The sequence below is a fragment of the Mesoplodon bidens genome (assembly GCF_964165515.1).
Source record: "Mesoplodon bidens genome assembly, chromosome: 2".
NCBI classification, from domain to species: domain Eukaryota; kingdom Metazoa; phylum Chordata; class Mammalia; order Artiodactyla; family Ziphiidae; genus Mesoplodon; species Mesoplodon bidens.
This window is the reverse complement of record NC_138177.1, coordinates 158,711,830-158,734,921: the sequence shown is the minus strand read 5'-3', so window position 1 is coordinate 158,734,921 and position 23,092 is coordinate 158,711,830. Positions and strand designations below refer to the sequence as shown.

Here is a 23,092-nt window from a genome sequence, read left to right as displayed (position 1 = left end):
CCTATTGATCTGGCCTCTTCTTATATATACCACTACCACAGTCTCTTTCTTTTTTTAAAAAACCGTTTTATGGGGATGCAATTCACATACCATCCAATTCACCCAAAGTGTATGATTTAATGGTTTTTAGTATATTCAGATACGTGCATGCATCACCAGTAATTTCAGAAATTTTCATTACCTCAAAAAGAAACCCTGTATCCTTCAGCAACTGCACCCTTATTCCCCACTACTCTCCCCTTTCTCAACCCCTTCCCCCCAGTCCTAAGCAACCACTTATTTACTTTGTAGATTTCCGTTCTGGCCATTTCATACAAATAGAATCATATAACATGTGGCCTTTTGTGACTGGCTTCACTTAGCATGTTTTCAAGGTTCATCTAAGTTGTAGCACGAATCACAACTTCATTCCTTTTTATGGCTGAGTAATATTCCATAGTATGGATATATCAAATTTGTTTATCCATTCATCATTGACTTTGAGTTACTTCCACCTTTTGGCTTTTATGAATAATGATGCTACAAACATTCATGTACAAACTTTTGTGTGAACATGTTTTCGTTTCTCTCAGGTTATTAGACTTGCTGGGTCATATGGTAACTGAGGAACTGCTAGACTGTTTTCCAAGGTGACTACACAATTTTACATTCCCAATAGTATACGAGGGCTCTGATTTCTCCACATTCTCGCCACATTCTAGACATCTAGTGGTTGTGAAGTGGTATTTTTTTCCTCCTCCAGCTTTGAGGTATAATTGACAAACACGATTGTAAAATAAAGTGTACATTGTGATTTAACACTTTGTGAAAGCATTCATCACCTATTTCTCTTTGTGAGAACACTTAAGTTCTACTCTCTTAGCAAATTTCAATTCTATAAAGCAGTGTTAGTAACTAGAGTCACCATGTTATACATTAGATCCTCAGACATTCATCATCTTATAGCTGAAAGTTTGAAGTGGTATTTCGGGGTTTTTATTTGCTTTTTGTTTGTTTTTGGCCAGACCGAGCAGCTTTTGGGATCTTAGTTCCACGACCAGGGATCAAACCCAGGACCCCTGCAGCAGAAGCTCAGAGTCCTAACCACTGGACCACCAGGGAATTCCCTGCATTTTCTTTTTTTTTTTTTTTTTTTTGGTACACTGGCCTCTCACTGTTGTGGCCTCTCCTGTTGTGGAGCACAGGCTCCGGACGCGCAGGCTCAGAGGCCATGGCTCACGGGCCCAGCCGCTCCGCGGCATGTGGGATCTTCCTGGATCGGGGTACGAACCCGCGTCCCCTGCATCAGCAGGCGGACTCTCAACCACTGCGCCACCAGGGAAGCCCCCTGCATTTTCTAATTGACTAATGATGCCAAGCAACGTTTCATGTACTTAACTGCCATTTTTGTATACCTCCCTTGCAGAAATTTCTATTTAAATCCTTAGCCTATTTCTCAATTGGGTTTATTTTTTACATATTCTGGATACAAGTCCCTAACCAGTTATGATTTACAAATATTTTCTTCCATTCCATGAGTTTTCACTTTCTTGATGTCCTTTAAAGCAGTGATTAATTTTGGTAAATCCAATTTGCCTTTTTTGTTGTTCATGTTTTTGGTGTCATTTAATAATCTAAGTTTTATTTCATTCTTACATTTAGGCATTTCACTTTTTTTTTTCCCCACTCTTGGTTAACTTTTGTATAGGTGTGAAGTAAGGGTCCATATGAAACTTAGAATCAGTGTTATCAATTTCAAGAAGTCAGTTGGAACATGGTAAATGAGTAATTTGGGGGAATGCCATGTCAATGAACACGGATGTTTCTCTATTTGGATCTTTTCTTTTCAGTCTTTTTCCCCTCATTCCCTCTTACCTCAAGCACGTCGAGAACCCAACCCACTTTAGATGCAAAACATTACATGCCTGATAAACCATTTGTTAAAAATCTTGAGGATTTGTTCTGAGCTTAAGCTCCCCACTCGACTCCCCATCACACTTAAAATACCAACTAATCAACATACAACCCTGCTAAGCAGGGAATTTTTTTTTTTTTTTGGCTGCACTGGGTCTTAGTTGTGGCATGCAGGATCTTCAGTTGCTGCATGCAAGCTCTTAGTTGTGGCATGTGGGATCTAGTTCACTGACCAGGGATGGAAGCTGGGCCCCCTGCATTTGAGGTGCAGAGTCTTAGCCACTGGGCCACCAGGTAAGCCCCTAGGCAGGGATTCTTAATCCTATTATAACATCATGTTAAGAGGTTATGGAAAAAAACAAACTTTTTGGCCAAACCAATATACAACTTGTCCAAGTCTAATGGCCTCTCCCAGGAATCCCAATCCCCTCAGTCCTAAGGATCTATTACTAATTTCCCCTTGTGGACTCCACGGTCTAAAAGCTTACCAAAATTAACAATTTCCTATTCTCTATAAAATATAAAAATCCTGGACCTGTTGCCTGTGAACCCTGATGACTAGTAAACTTATTTGAAAATGCCACATGCTCCTTTTGTTTTAGTCTCTGTGCAAGTTCATTGATGTACACCCATCTTTTACTCCAATGAAGAAAAAGTAGTATGTTCATCCTATTGATGAGCAAATTGCAATTCAGGCAACTTGCCAGATAATGCAACTGGGCATATTTCAGAATACGTGAACTCCAGTAGCAAGACCCCTTATACTGTAGACTTTTGCCTCGAGACCCATAAAGATGCTAAGCAAGCTGGCAATCAGAAAGGAGTTAACAGTTGAACCAAGACATGGACTCAGATGATTCTCGATTTGGGATCTCTCGTTTGCCTCTCTGAAGATATGCCAACCACAGATAATCAGAATGATTATGAACATTTAGAGCAGGATCTTGGGTCTCGTCGTCCCTGGTACTGACTACACACAGCTTTTCAAAGCAAATTCCATGGGACCAGTGACTGCTGTGGCTTTCAACTCTCTCCCTTTGCAGTTACTTTAAAAACCTAAAGGGAATTCCCTAGTGATCCAGTGATTAGGATCTGTGCTTCCACTGCAGGGGGCGCAGGTCCGATCCCTGGTCAGGGAAACTAAGATCCTGCAGGCCACGCAGCACGGCTCCACCCGCCCCCCCAAAAAAACCACCAAAAAGCAAACCCCGAATTACTTTTAATACGCACCTCGTATTAATTTGGTGTGAAAGATCCCTTTAACAGCTTGTCAAGTTTTAATGAGAGCTTCAAGAATGGAGGGGGTAAGCAGATTTTATAGTAAATTCCAGCAGTATTTTCCTTACATTTATAGGTATCCTGAGAATCTGCCCATTACACTGCATATAAAATTCAACTCCACTTTAAAGAAATTGCTACTCATGGTAACCAAAATATGGTTATTTGGCAAGATGCAATTCAGTCTCTACTCGTTAGTGAAGTAATGTCTGACTACCCATAACCATAATCTGATAATCCTTTTGTAATATACAAAATGCTTTTTAACTGCTAATCACATGGTAATCTCAGGAATAAAACTTACTAAGACTGAAGGCAATTTTAAAATAGTGATGGCTAAATCAGGTGAGTTTGATAGTGTAGGGCCATCAGGTTGATTAGTAATTAAGAGGCTGAAGCAGCTCTGCCAAAAACGCCTCAAGAAGTAGAGTCCTAAATTATGTAGTTTGTTTTATACTTACAACATGGACTGACTTTTGCTGACATATACAGAAAATTCTGGAAAACGGAAGAGTCCTCTACTTAAAAACAAAACCAAAACAAATGGAAGGACAATCTGATTTTAAAATGTCTTTATTAAACAACAGGTTGTTTATTCCTCTTTGCTCTCTTCCTCACTGGTTTTCGGGATATAGTTCACCTGATCCTGTCAATTAAAGGAAACAATTACTCCAAAAGACCCAAGAATCACATATCAAGGTCTCAAATATTTATCAGCATCAACCAAGTAAACTTCCTAACAGCAAAGTAACATTAATCAAGGAATGTGGTAGTAATAGTATTTAATGATCTTTAGATAACTAAGGATTAAAGAAGCAGAAATGATTTTAATATCAGACTCACCCAGTGAGTTTATTAAATTTTACTTCCATTTTCTACAAGAACTTTCTTACAAGGCAGATCTTTAACATTCAAGACACTCCATTAATTGGCACCCTCTTTCCAGGTATAAGATATAGCCTCAATTCTCCCATTTTTGTTAATTTCAAACTGATTATGACAGCCCTTTATACCTAAGTGACACCTTGAACGAATGCAATTTCTATAAGATGAAGGGACAGTAAGGTACCATCTACAAGCCATCTTTTTGTAAAAAAGTTTTATTGGAACACAGTCATGTCCATCTGTCTACGACTGCTTTCCAGCTAGAGCAGCAGAGTTGAGTTGCCCTTTAAAATTGCCAACCCTTCTAGATCATCATTTATTTTATCTTCTGTCTAATCTCAACTGTAGGTAATCCCACCATTTAACTATCTGATGAAAAACAGGGAACTTCAAATCTTCTGAACCTTCTTCTACATGGTCTTAAGGACCAAGAGGTGAATACAGATATATATTTTTTTATTTAAAACTTAAGTCCTGTTTTTGTGAGGCTTTAGCCAAACAGACAAGATCTACCACACCTCAGAAGGCTGTAAAAATGTTTAAATATTTAAGTGTGTGCTATAAAAACATATTTCCTGTAAGAAAGTTTTAATGTAGAATAAATTAAAATGAGATATCCACACGAGTATTTTTATACCACCCAAGAGTCCTCCTGAAGGCAGTTTACAGAGTAAGAATCACTCAACTTACCTAGATATTTCATCAGTCTAACAAGTTGTAGCTTTCCTTCTTGATCAGCTCATGCTGTGTGATGTCTTGAGAACAAATATCTTACCCACCTATCATTAAAATATTAACTGTTAAAATAACATATTCAGCATATATTACATTTTTACTAATTTTTAACATGTACATTTTATTCTGACATCAACAGGTTTTCCCTCCTACCAATGACTAGACAACTGTTCCTCACAATTTATTATGTAAAAAGGAATGGGATTTTGAATTGGTCCAAAGTTGATTTTAAGAGTACTGAAAATACATGTCTCGGGCTTCCCTGGTGGCACAGCAGTTGAGAGTCCGCCTGCCGATGCAGGGGACACGGGTTCGTGCCCCGGTCCGGGAAGATCCCACATGCCACAGAGCGGCTAGGCCCATGAGCCATGGCCGCTGAGCCTGCACATCTGGAGCCTGTGCTCCACAAAGGGAGAGGCCACAACAGTGAAAGGCCCACGTACCACAAAAAAAAAAACAAAAAAAACAAAACATGTCTCCACTAATTCAAGCCTTCTTTTCTGATCTAAATCTTTCATCTTTTTCTTCTATCGTTTGACATCTTTGTAATAAATAATCCCAACCTTTTCTCTTTCCAACTCACATACACCCACACGCATGCACACACATTTAAAAAAAAATAGGGGTATTATCTTAGGAGAGGCGAACATCTTTAAAAAAATCAGTTTTCACCCCACATAGCTAAATCAAATTATTTAACCATTAAAACCCAAAATCCTCTCCAGGTTAAGACTTCCAAGGAAACTTACTTCAACGGAATGAACACTCCAATATCAGCCAACATCAATCATTCTTACCTAAAGAATAATGAGAAAAAGTTAATATAAAAGACAAGGGCATAGAGATTTGAAAATGCTAGTTAATTTCAAAATTTAAAGAGTAAATTCCAGAGACAAAGATTGGGGGCAAGTTATAGCATAAAAAATAGGAAGAAACTTCATGGGGGGGAAAAATCTAAAATCATTCTGACGTAAGGTAGCAGTAGACACCTGAATTCGAATGAGAACTGTATCCTCTTTAAAATACAAAAGCCTAACTGCATTTTCACCAGTCTGACCACAATGAAGTTTGACTGCAACCCAAAATATACTATCCCTTATGTGAGGTATGTGACAACGTTTACCTTACCAAGTGAGTTTTAACATCGTCTCTTTTCATATAAAAGCACGTACCCTGCTCCCCACCAAGCATGTCTTCCATTCTCAGGTGGACTGACCACCTTCAGCAGGAGTCCACCAAGAGTGCCCTCCCCCTTCCACAGTACACAACAATGCAGTTGTTATCCTGCAATCCTATGTATTTGCCTCATTCTTTCCCTCTTATGTCCTCACTGAGTTTTAAGTTAGGGCAGGGAAGCTATGCCTTATCGGGACAGCAAGGAACCTGAGTTTTTCTGAGGGAGAAGACATTCACCTTCACTATATATGCCTGGCAGGGCCACAGTGCACAAAAACCAGAAAGATCAGCCTTAATTCAAATTCCAGGTTTTTCTTCCTCCCTGATTATCAGCGACTGCCAAGGATATATGAAATAGTTCCCTGTTGCACATGTACCATCCATAAGGGATACTATATCGTTTTGCATTCTTCCTCCATTCTCCAGATTATCCTATGCTGCATCCAGGCCCTTTTTCACCCTCCAAATAAATCTTTTCAGCACTGGTGTTCAAAAGCAACATTTTTATGTTTGATGGTTTACCAACTGTGAGATTTCCACAGTTGAGTCTTAAAAATTGCCAATCATTATCTAGCAGCAATGACAGATTAGGAGCAGCCAAATCCTCTGAATTCTTTCCCTAATAGGCAGCCATTTGAGAACTGCACTAGCTGACAGAGCACTGAAACATTATCAGCTAAAGCCCAAACCAAATAAAGGCCCAGAACAAACATCCTGGCTCTCTAAAACCTGTCCAAAATCGTTAAGGGAAAGGCAGTAAATGCAGGACTGTGTATCATGTCACTGCAGCTGACAATGATTAACAATAGGAAACATGCAACCCCCATTAAGGTTAAAAGTCCAAAACTAGTCACACGCATCTCTTTATTGGGGAAAAGTGAAACTATTATGCATTCTTTGTAGGTTTTGCAACCTTATGTGAAGAGCACCCATTGCATTTCTTTCATCTTTCATAAAGCACCGGTACCTGTTCCAAGGGCCTAACAGTACGAAAATGCATTCTGGCATCACACCTCTGAACTTCCGACCGTTCTCATTAAAAATAATTTTGGTTTGTAACAAGAAAAGACTATGAAATACAATGCGAGCACCTCGGTATATAGAGTTATTACTGAAACCCATTTATCCCCAGCTTTTTGACTGAGTGATTTTTTTTAAGACCCTCTGCACTAAGATTCACAAATTACAGCTACATACAAATCAAAACTAGTAAGAATTGACTAAAGTCACAGGTTTCTCATCGAAAGTGCAAAAGCCTATTCATCGAGATAAGCAGAATGAAGCAAAATTACCCCCCCACCCCAATGATGTCCATATGTTGTAACAAGTACATTCTCTCAAAATTGTTATTGACTGTTAAGAAACAAACCTGCGCTTTTATTTCTAAACAATCACTGAACCACGGCAGCAAGTGCTGGCCACCGACTTAATGGATTATGCCACAGGAAAACCCCATCAGGGATGCATGCCAATTTAGTGACACTCTTGTCACTAATACTGAGCATTATGTTTGATGTGCATTGTATTACTAATATAGAGAGCTAAACTAGTCACCATTTGCTCTTTCATCTAGCAGGAGAGTCAAGTCATTTGGTTGAATGGACTACGTATTAAAGTACAAATTTGTCCCCACCTTGTGAATCGCTTGCCAAAGAACAAGCCATTTTTCTTGATACAATGAATGAAAATTCTCATAGTCATGAAGAGTTTTACCGACATTTATGCAAAATAAACCAAACTTTCCAGTTACAGAGCAGAAAACATTATACACGAAAGCTGTTTCTCATGCATGCTAGCTAAAAACCAGTTCATAGACCAAAGTTCAGTTGAATTGAGGTCTGGAACAACAGTCGATGCAAAGCTTAAATCCTAAGCAACAAAGGAAGGTGCTTTTGAAGACTTATTGTTTTGGTAATCGAACAGTTTGGATTGTAACATCACATCCCTAAAGCTAAGGGAACCAAATTCAAAAAGCTACTCTGAACATTTGCAGTTATCCTACAGAATACGACGATGTCTTATGATTGGGAAATGATTCCCAACATGTATTCAATAGGCAAGTCAACATGCCACACCACTTTCCCCCAGGTTTAGAGTATAAACATATTTAGACAAATCACAGAACTTGAACTATTCATGTTAGATTCCCATCTATGCCCCAAGTTAGTAACAGAGGTGTTCCGATGGAGCCCATTAAAAAAAATTTTTTAATCACATTACAAAAAAAACTGTACTTTTAGTCTTAATTCACTCAACCTGCAGAGTAATCACCAAGATTACACTCAAATTGATATTGCTGACCTATGGGCAGGTCAGTTTGCTACAACAGAAACTAATTATCACATGCTATACAGTCTGTGTCAAGATGCTTAAAAGCACTCTTACTTCCGAAGTATGGTATGGTCCCCTCCCCCACACCACTGATGTGTTTGTTATCTGCAGTTACAATGCAACTAAAAACCACACAACTGAATCAGATATACCAAATAATCAAGTTTGCACTTTTTATCTGAGAACTGCAACAGCACTGAATTCTGCCTGACAAATTACAGCTCTAAACCCAAACCCACGCAGTTTTGATATAAGCTAGCTTTATCATACAGGTGTTAGGTGCTGCACTGTAATTTCATTGTCAGAAGTATGATGTCAGAATGCCCACGGAATAAAAGTACATAGCAAGTCACCAAGTTAGATTATATTGCTTGTTACCTACCTGTATGCAGTCGGCAATGAGAATCTCGGAGCAAGCAGGAATACTACATCCGGGTCCTAATGTCCATTGCCATTTGCGGTACTACGTTCCTCACAGTTACGCACTGCAGAAATGCTGGCTAAATGCAGTTATGTAGCAGGCCACTACTTTAATAGTGCATAATTGCAGTCCAAGAACACCAGAAAATATTCCGCCACAACTTAGTGGCTTGCCCAAGAAAAGCCAAGTATCTAAATTTTTATCTGCCATAATATGCCACTTATAAAAATTGCACAGGCGTAACATTACAATTTCCCAAATTATTGTCTGTTTATATCAGTGGTATAATACATCTAATAAAGAGTGGTGGGGCTTATAGTATTTCTTAGAAGTTTATCTAAGCAAAGAGGATTATGGTTTCACTAAACGTTGAGCCAATGGGTTAAGTTTCTAAAACACCTATTAAATACACTGGGATCTCTTAGAGAATGCAGTTTTTAAAGATCAGGAATTATAAGAGGAGTAATAAGTTTAAAAACAATCAGTGTTCCTCTTAAAACAAAATTATGAGAGAAAGTGGAGAAGAGGAAACGGGGGCAGGTGGTTTCTTTAAATGAGAAAAATGGCTATAATACTTCAAAAGTACTACTTTCCCTTTCCCACCCCAAGTTTCATAAATCAGCTTTTAGGAATCTACTTTTAAAGGTGATTCAAATTCACATTAGACTAAAACTATCATATACATTCCAAGACTTGTTGAAAGTCTATTTGAGTAGCTTACGACCCTTGGTACACTGCTGTTTCAGTGATTAAAGTCAAAACTTAGTTGAAACTAAGCAACATTACTTGCTAAACAACGTTTAGCAATTCTACACAGTAAGGCTATCAAAACCACAACTTTCAGATTATCCATTAGTATCCTTCACCACTCTTGAAAGGTACAGTACTACCAAAAGCTTATTTTAGGGGTCTGTGCCAGCATCCCTTATAAAGAAAGGCATGTAATCTGAAAAATAAACTGAAACATTAATTTTATAGGCAGATTTTTCCATTTCCCCACCAGCCCCCGCCCACACATTCAAGTTCACCCTGTGGGTGTCCCATGAACACCCCTTATTTTCTTATCATTAGTGGAGTCCCTACCATACAATTCAATCAAATTGTAATGGACTCCTTTCAAATCAAGACCCTTGTTTCCGGTACAGAAAATCTCATACATTATCACCAATTAATAACTTGACTTGGGACAAAACTTCCTCATTGATATAATTATGGTAGAACTACTCATTTCCAAGTGTCTTGGTGAACAGAAATAATGAACATTTTCTAATGAGATTCTCTCCCTTAATTAGCACACCAGGTACCTGTCAGTCACACAACGAGAATTCGGTGGCATGCCTTTATACTCCACTAGTGTTTTACTTTTAGTATTAACAGGTTTCCTATGCACAAGTGCACAAGTGCTCAACTGTTTCAACAACAGGTTTCCCTTTGTACTCGGGCACAATACTAAGCCTTCAGTATTTAAACAAAGATTTGGTTTAGAATTTTACTTTTGCCAATTAACACCAACAGAGGTGAAAAGGAGGAAGACACATTCCATAGTAAGAGTTCTATAATGTATACATTTGAATGGAAACATAACTAAGAACAAAGCCAAACCATTCAGTTACCTTACCTACTACTTTTAGGAAGTTATTCCTCTGCTAACAATATAAACATGGGAAAGCAGGTTCCCACTGTACTAACAGACAACAGTAACGATCTATTTTATTAGTAAGTCAAAATGTCTCTAATGAAAGGAGATTCAATGAAGTTGACGATAAACTGACAACACCATCGAAAAGCTCCAAAGCTTTATGGTGGGAGGAAGGGATATTTGTACTGTGTAGCACGAGCAACTCTCCAGATTTAGTGCTACATCAAAAGGAAACTATGGAAAAACAGGTTAAAAATATTTCACAGTAAGAATAGTTCTCTGCAACCCTATTTGTTATTAACAGTCACTACCAGCTGTTAGAAAGGAAGTTTTTTTTATAGTCCTACAGATTTTTGCCCAACAGAAGTACCACAAGGAGATGTAAAAGTTACAGAGTACAAATGTATACATAGCCAGACCTACTTTATGGTGACTATACCTTACTTTCGAGTTTAATTATTCAGACTAAACCCCATCTTTATAAATCACTTGAAGTAATACATGAAAAGACTTCATGTTTAACAATCTTTAATTCAAATGTGAAAGTTCAATACAAGCCATTTGTAGGGCTTGGGACTCGTTCTTTAAAAAACAAGAATGGAGGAATGCAACAAAATGATCTTTCCACTTGTTCTTCAGAAACTTTCAAGGAAAGGATAGATCATAGGGCCATAAAAGATCCATTTAAGTCATACCCACTTTCTCCCCCTACCAATAGCCTTACACCCATTCCATAATCTTAATACACATTCCTGAATGAAGATTTACAGTTCAGCTTTGCTTACATAGCCATTTAAAAATACTTAGCACCGGCTTGCTTCCTATAATGCCAAACAAATCAAATCATGAAACTACTTCAATTTCTTCTTTTTAAAACAAGGGGGTACTTAAATGTAGAAAGCAATACTTAGCCTACAAATACATTTCCCAGAAATGGCATATGCCATTCAAAGGCCTAGACACTCTTATGCTTTCCAAGTGGAATACCTAGCCTAATGTGCATAGAAGCATGAATGGCAAAGTTGAAGATCAAAATCTTAACTATTTTTTCTATTTATTTGAAGCACAGTAAAAAAAAAAAATTGGTACACTTTGGAAATCAGTGGCACAAGGTACACTGCCATAAATTGATGGACATTATACAGTTAAAAAAAAAAAGAAGGAAAAAAAGGAAAAAAAAATTCCCGTTTCAAACACTGCATTACATAATTTTACCTGCCCAAACAGACCATTTACAAATATTAGGTCAATAAACTGCTAACATCCATAAAAAGGTAGCTTTCTTACTAAAATGCAAGAATTTAAAAGATTGGTATCTAAACAAGAAAAGACAAAAACAAACTGGAATGAAAGCCTAGATATCACATCTAAAATCGGGGTTTTTTGTTTGGGCCTTCATACTCTTCTCTCCCTCTACCATATCCTGCCGGAGTTCCAGGCCCCATTCCTCTAGGACCCTGTCCACCCACAGGTCCCGCACCTCCCTGCCCAAAGCGCTCAGTACGCTATTGGAACAGTTAAGTAACAGTTCATTATATGTAGTTGATGTCCATGTGTGTTAAGTAAATATTTTAGAAGGTTCCGTAGTCAACGTTCGTCGATACAATCACCAATGAGTCGATCCACAGGTACCGGGAACATAGAAAGGAAAAAAGGGTAATTTGAAAATTAGTTTACGATAATACATGCCTTGTGGTATGTTCCCACTTGAGCCATTCTCATACACCTGTTTCAAAGAATAGATCTTCCCTGTAGTGCTAAAAAATTTAAGAATTAGTGCAGATGTGAAAACCCATTCCAAAATGAGTTTTAAGAAATTTCACATCAGATTAACCCACTGAAAAGCTTACACACTTCTCACTTTCAAGGTCTGAACAGGAAATTTAATTTCCAAGTAAGCCTAACAAGCCCAACCAGACAGATTCAATTCACTCAATGAAGTGACAAAGACCTACTCACCAGTTAGTGGTATGTGCTGCATAAGAAACCTTGTGCTTTTCAAGATCTTAAGACACATCTGCTAAGTTGCAGAAATCTTAAAAGGTTCAAAGTTTTAATAAAATGCTACCAGACTACAAAAAGAAAAAGAATAAAAGACTAATAGATTTAGTCACTTAACCGGCACAGTAACTTGATTTAAAAGTGTGTTGCCATATTCTCACAGGTATACCACCTTCAGAGCCATCACTGTATAACCAGAGACAATTATGTTCACAGTACTGTTCTCTATAGTTGCAAATTGACTGAATATACAGCCCACCCTCATAACAGCCCAACTTTCCCCTTAGGTCTGTGAAAAGTCCACACTGACAGTTATAATTCCGTGTTTTGGGTGTCTCCCAAACAACATTAACACCAAGCTTAAGTGACTGCAATAAAGCAGGACTTCATTATTCCATCTAGTTTTAGGTACTTCTAGTCCTAGAAACCTACGTTCCCAAACAGAAAAACCCTATAGATATGCAAAAGCACAGCAGCCTGAACTATCTCTCAAATTCTATTTAAAACAGACCAGTTATTCTGAGTATTGCTAGGAAAAAAACAAAACCCGAAAACCAGAACAAAAACCCCCCAGAAACTAAAACGGCATCAGGGTTTAACTGTTCCTATAAATGATTTCAACATGCTTCCTACCAAATACTATAGGATTACTATAAAAAGACTAAATCCTAATCCTTCAAACTATTTCAAAATCCTAAAAATTTTAGGTTTTCAGCACATTGTATGTTTTATCTCAAAAAGGTAAAGAGGAACTTTGGGGGTTTTACAATTATGTTATTACAGTATCTTAGAACCCAGGAGCTACGTGTCACATGGACTACAGAATCTTAACTGTGGGAACATCATGTCAAATTACCGTTACAAATTTGATACATACCTACACCTGCCTATTAGGAAGGATATAAACCAAAATGTTACCCACATTATTTTTAAAATGCAATTTGAAGAAGGCCAACAGCGCTACATTTAACCCAACCGGCTATTTATGATTCTAATTCTCAAAAGCCTTAAGTAGACTTTAAATAGATGAGGTCCTCCCATTCTAAATCCTTATGTTCTTATTTGTAAAATGAATCTAGTGAGCTATATGCTGCAGCTTCCCTTCTTTGCCAAAAGCCTGTAGGTGAACTGATCAGATTCAATTCAGTTGTGACAATGTACTTTTCTCCAAACCCACCTCTACAGCCAATACTCAGTTCTTCTAAGGATTGTAAAGTCCTAATACAGCCACTCACACCAATCCACGTGGCTGTTCTAAAGTATCCTGACAAGCTACCTGTACAGCTAACATATGACAGCATCAGGAAGGTTCAGGTCACCTGCACACAACTAGTATGCTGAAAATTATCATGGGCTTTTGCTACCCTGTAGCAAAACAGAGATGTCAGTTCATTTTAGAAGGTACACCTACAGACAGGCCCAACAGGTGGGAAACGACGAGTCCGAAGACTAAACAATTCCTTTTTCAAGGGTCGAAGTCACACCAAATATAGGTCAAAGTCCTACACATTGCTAAAACATGCCTGAAGCTACAAACAAGTCTGATTCACACTTTTGGCAAATACCAGCTTAACGAATGACAGCTTGCCATTTGATTACTCTCACGTGGATGTAGAATGATGTTACATTATCTAACATTTAGAATTTGGATTTGCCATGAGCTATAGTGCAAAAGTACACAAGCAATATAATGGAAAGCACCTAAGTCTACTTATTGCCAAAGATAATTCCAACATACTACTAAAAGCATTGACTTTTTGTTGGCAACCTTATCTGTTTAGGTTACCATATTGAGTTCTTCTATGTTGCCAAAGTATTCCTCAATACTACGATTTACATGATAGGGGAACTAAAAGAGGTCCAGTTACCTACTAAAAAACAAAAACAAAAACAAAAAAACACACACACATAAGTTGTGAAAACGAGAATTTCCTTTTGAACTATGTCCCACAGGATACATTACCATGTCGCTTCCCATCATGGAACCACTCATTGTTGCCGGTGGAACTCCAGGATTAGCTTCATAACCTATGCCACCACCACCACCTAGAGGTGGAAATTTCTGGCCTCCTGAACCATAGGGATCTAGGAAACAAAAATGCTGGTTACAACTCAACCAGAATACTGCTCTTCAATGGTATTACTAATTTAATTTTCATTCTTACCTCCCATGTTCATTGCTCCTCCACCACCCATTCTCATGTCTCTTTCTCTCTGAAAGAAAAAAAAACCCATTCATACACCTGTACTAAACCCATACACCAAGCATTCTTGAATACAAAAGAATTTCCAAAGCTTAAAAAAAAAAACTGTTTTTCAACTTAAGGGAAAAAAACAATAAGGTAATTTTAAAAACCAGTATTCTGAAACCAGGTGAGACTCCATTATCAAAAGACCTATAAAGCAAGCTTCTTCCCAACCAATGAAATCTTTTGGCCCACCCAAGGAAAAGATAAAACTCAAAGGAAAAGGCATATCAATCATAATACACTTGGGTTAAAAAGAGAAAAAGTGGGAGAATGGCTATAATATGAAAGATTATATTTAACTCAATAAAATTTCATCCTAGATGTCTACAAACTTTGTAGAAAACTCCACAATGATAATGCAAAAGAAATTTACTTACCGGATCCATGTAGCCCATCCGGCTGTAACTTTCCTCTCTTTGGCGTCTCATTTGTTCTTCCATCTCACGTTGACGAATCATCATCTCTTCTTCCCTCCTACGTCGTTCCTCCTCTTGCCTAGAAACATTCATCAAACATAAAAACTAAAGTTTTATCCACATTTTAAAAATTCAATTTGAAAAAAACTAGTAGTTTGCTTAAGAGCATTACAAAGTCTAGGTTAGAGCAAATACACACAAAAGCTGGGACAGTGACTAAGAATAGCCCTAAAGGTATTCCAGCAAAGTAAGTGAGCCTTATAACAAAAATCTTACACTCTATTTCAGTTTAAGCATTAAACCAACGCTGCCATAGTATTTAACACGTCTGTATTTCATCTGACTCACCTGCAAAATTTAGGTACATTTAATGGAGAAGCAAAGACTTAATTTAACAAGATTTTACCTTAATTGCATCTCTTTACGTTTCTGCATTTCTTGATTGTGAAGTTCTTCCATGCGTCTTAATTCTTCCTGGCGTCTCATCAGATCTGAACATTGGAAAATTATGTCATACATTCACATTAATGAAATTCTAGTAAGTTCAAAAGGCAAACGACCCTAACGGTAATATTCACAGAGAGTCCTTCACCTTGACGCAAAAGATTTGCCTGATGCTCATGATAGGCATCTTCCATTTCACTTTCCAATTTGTCTTTTGCATCTTTCATGTTTTTTTCAACTTGTTCCCGCTGCTGTTTTTCCATTTCATCCAGGGACTTCCACCTCTGAGAATACTCATACTCAAATGTACCATGCTGGGCAAAACGAGGAGGGGTTTCTCTCTCCCTGAAAATATTTAAGCATGAACCAATTTATAGATGCACACAAGAAATATATCTGATTTCCCCTAAAAACACTGGTCCCTTCACTGGCCTGTTACTGCTAAGAAGTACTGAAAGGTATAGATCACCTTGATTCTTAATAAGGTATTTTTACAATAAAAACAATACATGTTCCAGAACGACACAGTCAACAGTAACATGGGCGCTGAAGATAAATCCTACCTTCCTCACTTTCTAACTCGTTTCCCTAGCCAAATTCTGATTCAAGGAATATTCTGAATATTTTTTCAACCCTTAAAAATGAGAATACTGGTCAGGGAACTAAGGTCCTGCAAGCCGCATGGTGCAGCCGAAATAAATAAATAAAAATTGTTTAAAAAAAAAAATAAATGAGGATACTGGGCTTCCCTGGTGGCACACTGGTTAAGAACCTGCCTGCCAATGCAGGGGAAACAGGTTCAAGCCCTGGTCTGGGAAGATCCCACATGCCGCGGAGCAACTAAGCCCCTGCGCCTCAACTACTGAGCCCGCGTGCCACAACTACTGAAGCCTGTGCACCTAGAGCCTGTGCTCCACAACAAGAGAAGCCACCACAATGAGAAGCCCACGCACCGCAACAAAGAGCAGCCCCCACTCGCCGCAACTGGAGAAAACCTGCGTGCAGCAACGAAGACCCAACGCAGCCAAAAATAAATTAATTAAAAAAAAAGAGGACACCTACGACACATCCTAACAACTATTAAGAACAAAACAAGAATGCATGTGAAATATACCTACCTCAGAAACAACACTAGGTATTTGAGTAACTGCTTCAAAACCTCTAGCTTTCTGAGCCTGAGGTTTTCATTATGCCCATCCATTTCAAAGAACTTTGCATATTTTAAGCAAAATTGAAAAATTACTCTAGCAAGTTCTCGTTTACACTTAAATTAAGAACTGCCCAAAAGTTCAACGGATCTTACTTTTGATACATTGGATTCTTCTGTGCAAGTTTTTCAGGAAGACCATCTTCATCATCTAACTGTTCAAGTGGTTCCACAATGACTGGACGAGGAGTTCTAACAACAAAAATGGTTCCATCTTAATTTTGTTCCAGTTTCATTACATTTTCTTCATACAAGTTACCAAATAAAAGTTATTAGAATAAACATAAAAACTTACGTTGTTAGTAAGAAAACACCTTCACTGCATCTTTCAAATGCTTTTCTTGCTGCTGGTTTAGAAGCAAATTCAACAATGCCTTTCCCTGTAGATCTTCCACGATCATCCACAATTACAACAGCCCTTTCAATAGGACCAAACTGACTAAAGGCTTCTTCCAACAGTTCATTGGAAACGTAAGGTGAAAGATTTCGAACAGAAAGGGCAGCAGCATGTGTGGCAAATCGAACCCGAAGCTGTCTACCTCTCATGGGTGTATCATCAAGTTCAGCTTTAGCAATTTCAGCTAACGCTCTAGATTCCTGAAAGCATCAAGACATACAGTCACGTTAAAGACTTCAAAACTGGCTACTGCCCACCCTAAAATTGCCATAAGCCTAACTCCCGATCCTATTCTTCTGACAGCTCTCAGATCAACTATCTCCAGGCAGCCCTCCCTGACACCATTCAGGGGAGGGAGGTAAATACCTTACCCGCCCACTCCCTTCCTTTCTTAGATACCAACAATTATGCACTGTACAGCAGCTGCAACTTTTGTGTGAGTGATGAAAAATTTAAAAACTAATTTATTCTTGGTTTAAAAAACACTAGGTGGGGCTTCCCTGGTGGCGCAGTGGTTGAGAGTCCGCCTGCCGATGCAGGGGACACCGGTTCGTGCCCCGGTCTGGGAAGATCCCACATGCCGTGGAGCGGCTGGGCCCGTGAGCCATGGCCGCTGAGACTGCGTGTCCGGAGCCTGTGCTCCGCAACGGGAGAGGCCACAACAGTGAGAGGCCCGCGTACCGCAAAAAAATAAATAAACAAATAAACCCCACTATGTTTGTTGTAGGAAAAAAAGACCCTTTTAATTCCACCAAAACAAACAAACAAAAACAAAAAAACTCACAAGCTTAATAAATCCGAATCCTTTGCCTTTGTTGATAAAAACCTCTCCTGGTTCTCCATACTTAGCAAATAATCTTTTGAATTCATCCTCCGTGATATCAGCAGGTAGATTACCAACAAACAACCGACAACGCTGCGTGTAAGTTTTCTCTCCAGGCCTCCTCAAGAGAGACAAGTTGGCTTTAAACCCCTAGTGAAAAAGGAAAGGAATTTTCAGATACCAGTTACCTCTGCAAATAGGAAGACCCAATAATAATTTTCGTTTTTCCCGAACTGGGTATGTTACAGTCAAGTTGCTCTCCTGTTCCATTTCAAGTCAAAGATGCTACTACATTTACGGGATTTCCAATGTAATTAGTCCGAACATCAAAAGCCTAAACCATCCAGAACACTCTCGAGAACAGTCACAGACCTCTCTATAGAGTAGACTCTGTATCAGGAATCTTGTCAGAGGTTTATGCTAAGTGTCAAAATCAAAATCATAGTGGGCAAAAGTTAAAATGGTGGTGGGATATTAAACAAAGAAAACGACCAAAATTCCGTTGTCGACAAGCCCTGGGCCTGCGCGTGTAAGATCAGGACTCCCTCGATCTCTCCAATCCTACATTTCACGCTATACTCCACCCTATTCCGGCTCCCAGGATCCGCTAGCTTTAACAAGGCCCGTCATAGCTTCTCAGCGCCTCCTCCCGTCAGTTCTCCGCCAGCCGGGAGGCCTACCCCGGGGGGGCAGCTGGCGGACCCGAGCCATCCGCCCCTCACTCCAGCAGCCGGCCCCGCCCCCCCCACCCCCGCGCGCAGCCGCCCTTTCCGGTCTCCAACAAGATGGAGGGCGTGGGGGGGGAGGCCGCCGCCATCTTAGGGAAACCGACCCGTAGTGCAGGGAGACACTCACCTCGGAGTCAGAGATCTTCTCCTCGCTGCGGCCCCCGGGCCCGCCGGGCGGCGGCCCTTGGTGGTGCTGCTGGTGGTAGGGCGGGTGGTGTTGCCGGCCCCCGCGGGGCTCCCCGCCGCCTCGATGCGGCGGCTTGGGGTGGCCGCCAGGGGTGCTTAGGCCCGGGCCGCCGCCGGGCTTCGGCCCGCCTGGCATTTTGCCGCCTTTGGGGCCGCCGACTCCTGGGCCCTGCTTAGGCCCGGGGCCCGGGCCCCCCGCGGGTGGAGGCGGTGGGCCGCCAGCCTGAGGGGGGGTGGTGGGAACCCCGCTGCTCGGCGGCGCGGGCGGGGGCGCCCCGGGGGGCGCCGAGGTGACAGCGGGCGGCGGGGTCGGGGTGGGGCCTGGCCCCGTGGGGGCTCCCGAAGTCGGGGGTGTGGCGGGCGGCGCCGAGCCGGAGGCCGGGGGAGCGCTGCCTACTCCGGGAGCCGGGCCGGGTCCCTGAGGGACGGCAGGCTTAGATGAGTCCTGTGGCGGCGGCGGCGGCTGCTGATGCGGCGGCTGCGGATGCGGCGGCTGGTGCGGCGGCGGCTGAAGCGGCGGCGGCTGCTGTGGTGGCGGTTGCTGCGGCGGTGGCTGCTGCTGTTGCTGGTGCGGAGGCGGTGGCGGGATCGGAGGCTTGGGACCACCCTGGCCCGGGCCGGGCCCCAAAGGTCCGCGGTTCTGATTGAGGCCCATGCCGGGTGGCGGGGAGCGGAAGTCGTGGAGGCCGCCGCGGCCGCCTCCCCCTCCGCGTCGGTGGAAACCGCCACCGCCACCGCCCCGACTTCGGAACCGGTCCCGAGACATGTCTGTGATCAAGGGGCGGTCGAGGCAGAAGCGGAGAAGACGTTCAGGGAACGTGGAGGCCACCTTGCTTTGCACAAGATGGCGGATGACACAGGCGGCGCGCCGCCTTTGTCCTCTTCTTATATAGGCCGGCTGACACGGCCCCGCCTACTTCTCGATCGGTGGCTCCAAAAGCCAGTTGCAAGTACTGTACTTGATGACACTAAGTTACGAAAAACCTATCTTTCCTATTGGCTCCCGATGAGAGGCGGGAGGCGTGGAGTGGTTGAAGTTTCCAGTTGGCCAATGAACGGAAAAGGAGTTGGCTGTAGGCCACAGTGATTTGCTGGGAGATATTTGAATGGGTTCGCCGGAGCAATTTTCCCGTGAAAGCAAATAGCCAGGGCCCTATCAGCAGCTCCTAGGGAGAGATGTTAGAAGGCTCCTTTCTTTCTTGATTGCTCTTACGAGCAGCCTGCTGGTATCCTTCCCCAGAAAGAACAGCAGTCTCTGGTTCAAAAGCATAAATTAAGTGCCTGCTATCTCTTCCGCCTTGTGCTGGGCCAATAAAATTAGAGAAATAAAATCTTACCGATTTCACACACACCATCTTACTGATTTCATTTTGGAACCTCATTGGAGTACTGGTTTGGTCTAGCAGTATAAATGTCTCAATAAGCTTGAGTGCCCTCTTTGTTAAAAGAGAAAGGCCTTGATTTTGTGTGTGTGTTTATAGACTAGTAATTTACAAACACGAATCACAGAAGGAATTTAACATTTTTCTTAATTCTGCTACCTCAAAACACTTTATGAACAGATTAAGATACTTTAAAACTACAATATTAAAATATCTAGAATTGGGAGATTGGGATTGACATATATACACTAACATGTATAAAATGGGTAACTAATAAGAACCTGCTGAATTAAAAAATAAATAAAATTCAAAAATATATATATATGGGGCTTCCCTGGTGGCGCAGTGGTTAAGGATCCACCTGCCAATGCAGGGGACACAGGTTCGAGCCCTGGTCCGGGAAGATCCCACATGCCGCAGAGCAGCTAAGCCTGTGTGCCACAACTACTGAGCCCGCATGCGACTACTGAAGCCCGCGCACCTAGCGCCTGTGCTCCACGACAAGAAAAGCCACCACAGTGAGAAGCCCGCACACCACAACAGAGAGTAGACCCCACTAGCCACAACTAGAGAAAGCCTGCGCGCAGCACCGAAGACCCAACGCAGCCAAAAATAAATAAATAAAATTAATAAATTTATTTAAAAAATATATATATATCTATATGGAATCAACAAATAGACAACATCCTTCTTACTTCAAAATCTCCAACTAGGCCGCTGGACCTGCGCGTCTGGAGCCTGTGCTCCGCGGTGGGAGAGGCCGCGGCAGTGAGAGGCCCGCATAACGCAAAAAAAAAAAAAAAAACTCCAACTACTTTGAAGTGCATGAGCCATTTCCTGTAATACCTCTCCTAGTTATTGTCATCTATGGACCTTTGGGTCGATCATTCCTCCCTCAGTTAATACTAGCTCATGGCTCATTGTCTTTCTTTCTACTTCTGTACATCATTTAATATCTGTGTGGATGACCACCCGATACTCTGTTAATCCTTTACCTCCTCACCTCCAACAATCTTTCCCACCATCCTATGTCAGCCACCCCACCCACATCATATATAGTTATTCCTGTTTGTTATTGCCAGGAATAACATCCCTAAAATATCTCTATTTCAAGCATCCCAACTAACATAGTAACTTTGATTGTTTGGCTTCGTCAAAACCTCCAAACCGGGACTCGCCTAGCAGCCCAGTGGTTAAGACTCCATGCTTCCACTTTAGGGGGCATGGGTTAGATCCCTGGTCGGGGAATTAAGATCCCACAGGCTGCATGGCCAAAAGCAAAAAACAACAAACAAAACACCCAACCATTAAATGTATGACTTTTTCACTCTCACATTTTTATATTCATAACTTGTGTCACCCAGTTTAGATGTTACGATTGCCTCAACTCTTGTTTTTCTCTTTCCCCATATACTCACCTGGTAAAACCCCAATTCTGGTTGGACCAAAGAATTCACCTTCTTTAACAACGGCTGAGGCTTTCACTTTAAATTTTGACCACAGACCACAAAAGGGCATTAGACTTTCCCTGGCAATCTTACTGAATTTCTCTAGTAAGTTCACTTTCCCACTTCCAGAGATAGTGTATTTCATGCTTTCTCTGTTCAAACTCCTACACCCTCTTCTCTCACTCTACCATAACTAATGACTTCTCCTCATAGTTCTTTGAGAAAACAAAAATCAGGAACATTCTCATCCAACTAGGAGCTACAAGCCTACTTGCATCTGCACCCATCATCTCTGACTTCCTTCCTGGTACCATGTCTCTGCCCCTACCAAAGGGCAAACCGCACCCCCAGTGCTGTGGATCCCACGCCGCCACCCCCATACCTTCTCAAGGATTTTTCCTTGCTGTAGCATCAGTTACTTCTACTGAATCATTTCCATCTTAAAAATAAACAAACCCTCCCTTTTACCCAGTCATCTCATTTCTCCACTCCTCTTTGCAACAATACTAAAACAAATTGTCCACACTAGAGGTCTCCATTTCCTCACCTCTGTTTCCTCTTCAACCCAACTCAATCTGTCCACCCTTCTCTTAAACCTGAGAAGGATACAAATAAGCCACATGTTGCCAAATCCAATAAACAGTTCTCTATACTATCTCTTTTTACCTGTTAGCAGCATTCAACATAGGTGGTACTCTGTCTTTCATGAAACACTTTTCTTACTGGCCTCTGTGACACCACACCCTCCTGATTTTCCTCTTGCCTAAGTGTCCTGTCTCCTTTGCTGACTTCTCCATCTTAGGACCCCTAAATGATGAGATATTTCAGAGCTCAGTTCTGGGCCCACTTTAACAACTAGGTTCTCTTATCTAGATAGTCTCTTCAAGACTTCAAACACCATCTAAATGTTAATAATCTTTTTTTAAATATTTATTTATTTATATATGTGACTGCACCAGGTCTTAGTTGCAGCATGTGGGGTCTAGTTCCCTGACCAGGGATCGAACCCCTGCATTGGGAGCACAAAGTCTTAGCCACTGGACCACCAGGGAAATCCCTAAATGTTAATAATTTTTACGTTTTATTTCCGTGGTAGGATAGAGCTCTCCTCTGAGTTCCCAACTTATCCAACTACTTATTAGACACCTACATTTGGAGGTCTAGCTGGCATATCAGGTTTAATATGTCCAAACTGGAGCTCATGATTTTATCAACCTAACCTGTTCCTTCCAGTGTTCCCCAGCATGATAAATGGCATCATATAGTTAACAACAACAGGGATTTATCCTCTGCATGAAATCAAAAAATCAGTTCTACCTCCAAAGTATATCTTTTTTTTTTTTTTTTTGGTTGTGTTGGGTCTTCACTGCAGTGCACGGGATTCTCATTGCAGTGGCTTCTTTGTTGCAGACCACAGGCTCTAGGCGCATGGGCTTCAGTAGTTGCAGCACGT

At 41.0% G+C, this 23,092-nt stretch overlaps 1 protein-coding gene across 2 annotated transcripts; it reads right to left on the bottom strand.

Moving 5' to 3' along the window:
- Positions 1–3,728: 3,728 nt before the first annotated feature.
- Positions 3,729–19,680, bottom strand: SFPQ (splicing factor proline and glutamine rich). Of its 2 annotated transcripts, XM_081226689.1 has the most exons (13): positions 18,751–19,680; positions 17,857–18,045; positions 16,971–17,272; positions 16,772–16,867; positions 15,617–15,813; positions 15,431–15,515; positions 14,986–15,103; positions 14,525–14,573; positions 14,323–14,444; positions 8,681–11,863; positions 5,541–5,588; positions 4,747–4,835; positions 3,729–3,817 (listed from the first exon to the last, which is right to left on the bottom strand). In XM_081226689.1, exons 1-10 carry the CDS (start codon positions 19,573–19,575, stop codon positions 11,726–11,728), a joined length of 2,121 nt encoding a protein of 706 aa, XP_081082815.1. In that variant the 5' UTR covers positions 19,576–19,680; the 3' UTR covers positions 3,729–3,817; positions 4,747–4,835; positions 5,541–5,588; positions 8,681–11,725. The 2 variants fall into 2 exon arrangements, with proteins under 2 accessions (XP_081082815.1, XP_081082816.1); XM_081226690.1 differs by lacking the exon at positions 8,681–11,863.
- Positions 19,681–23,092: the final 3,412 nt, after the last annotated feature.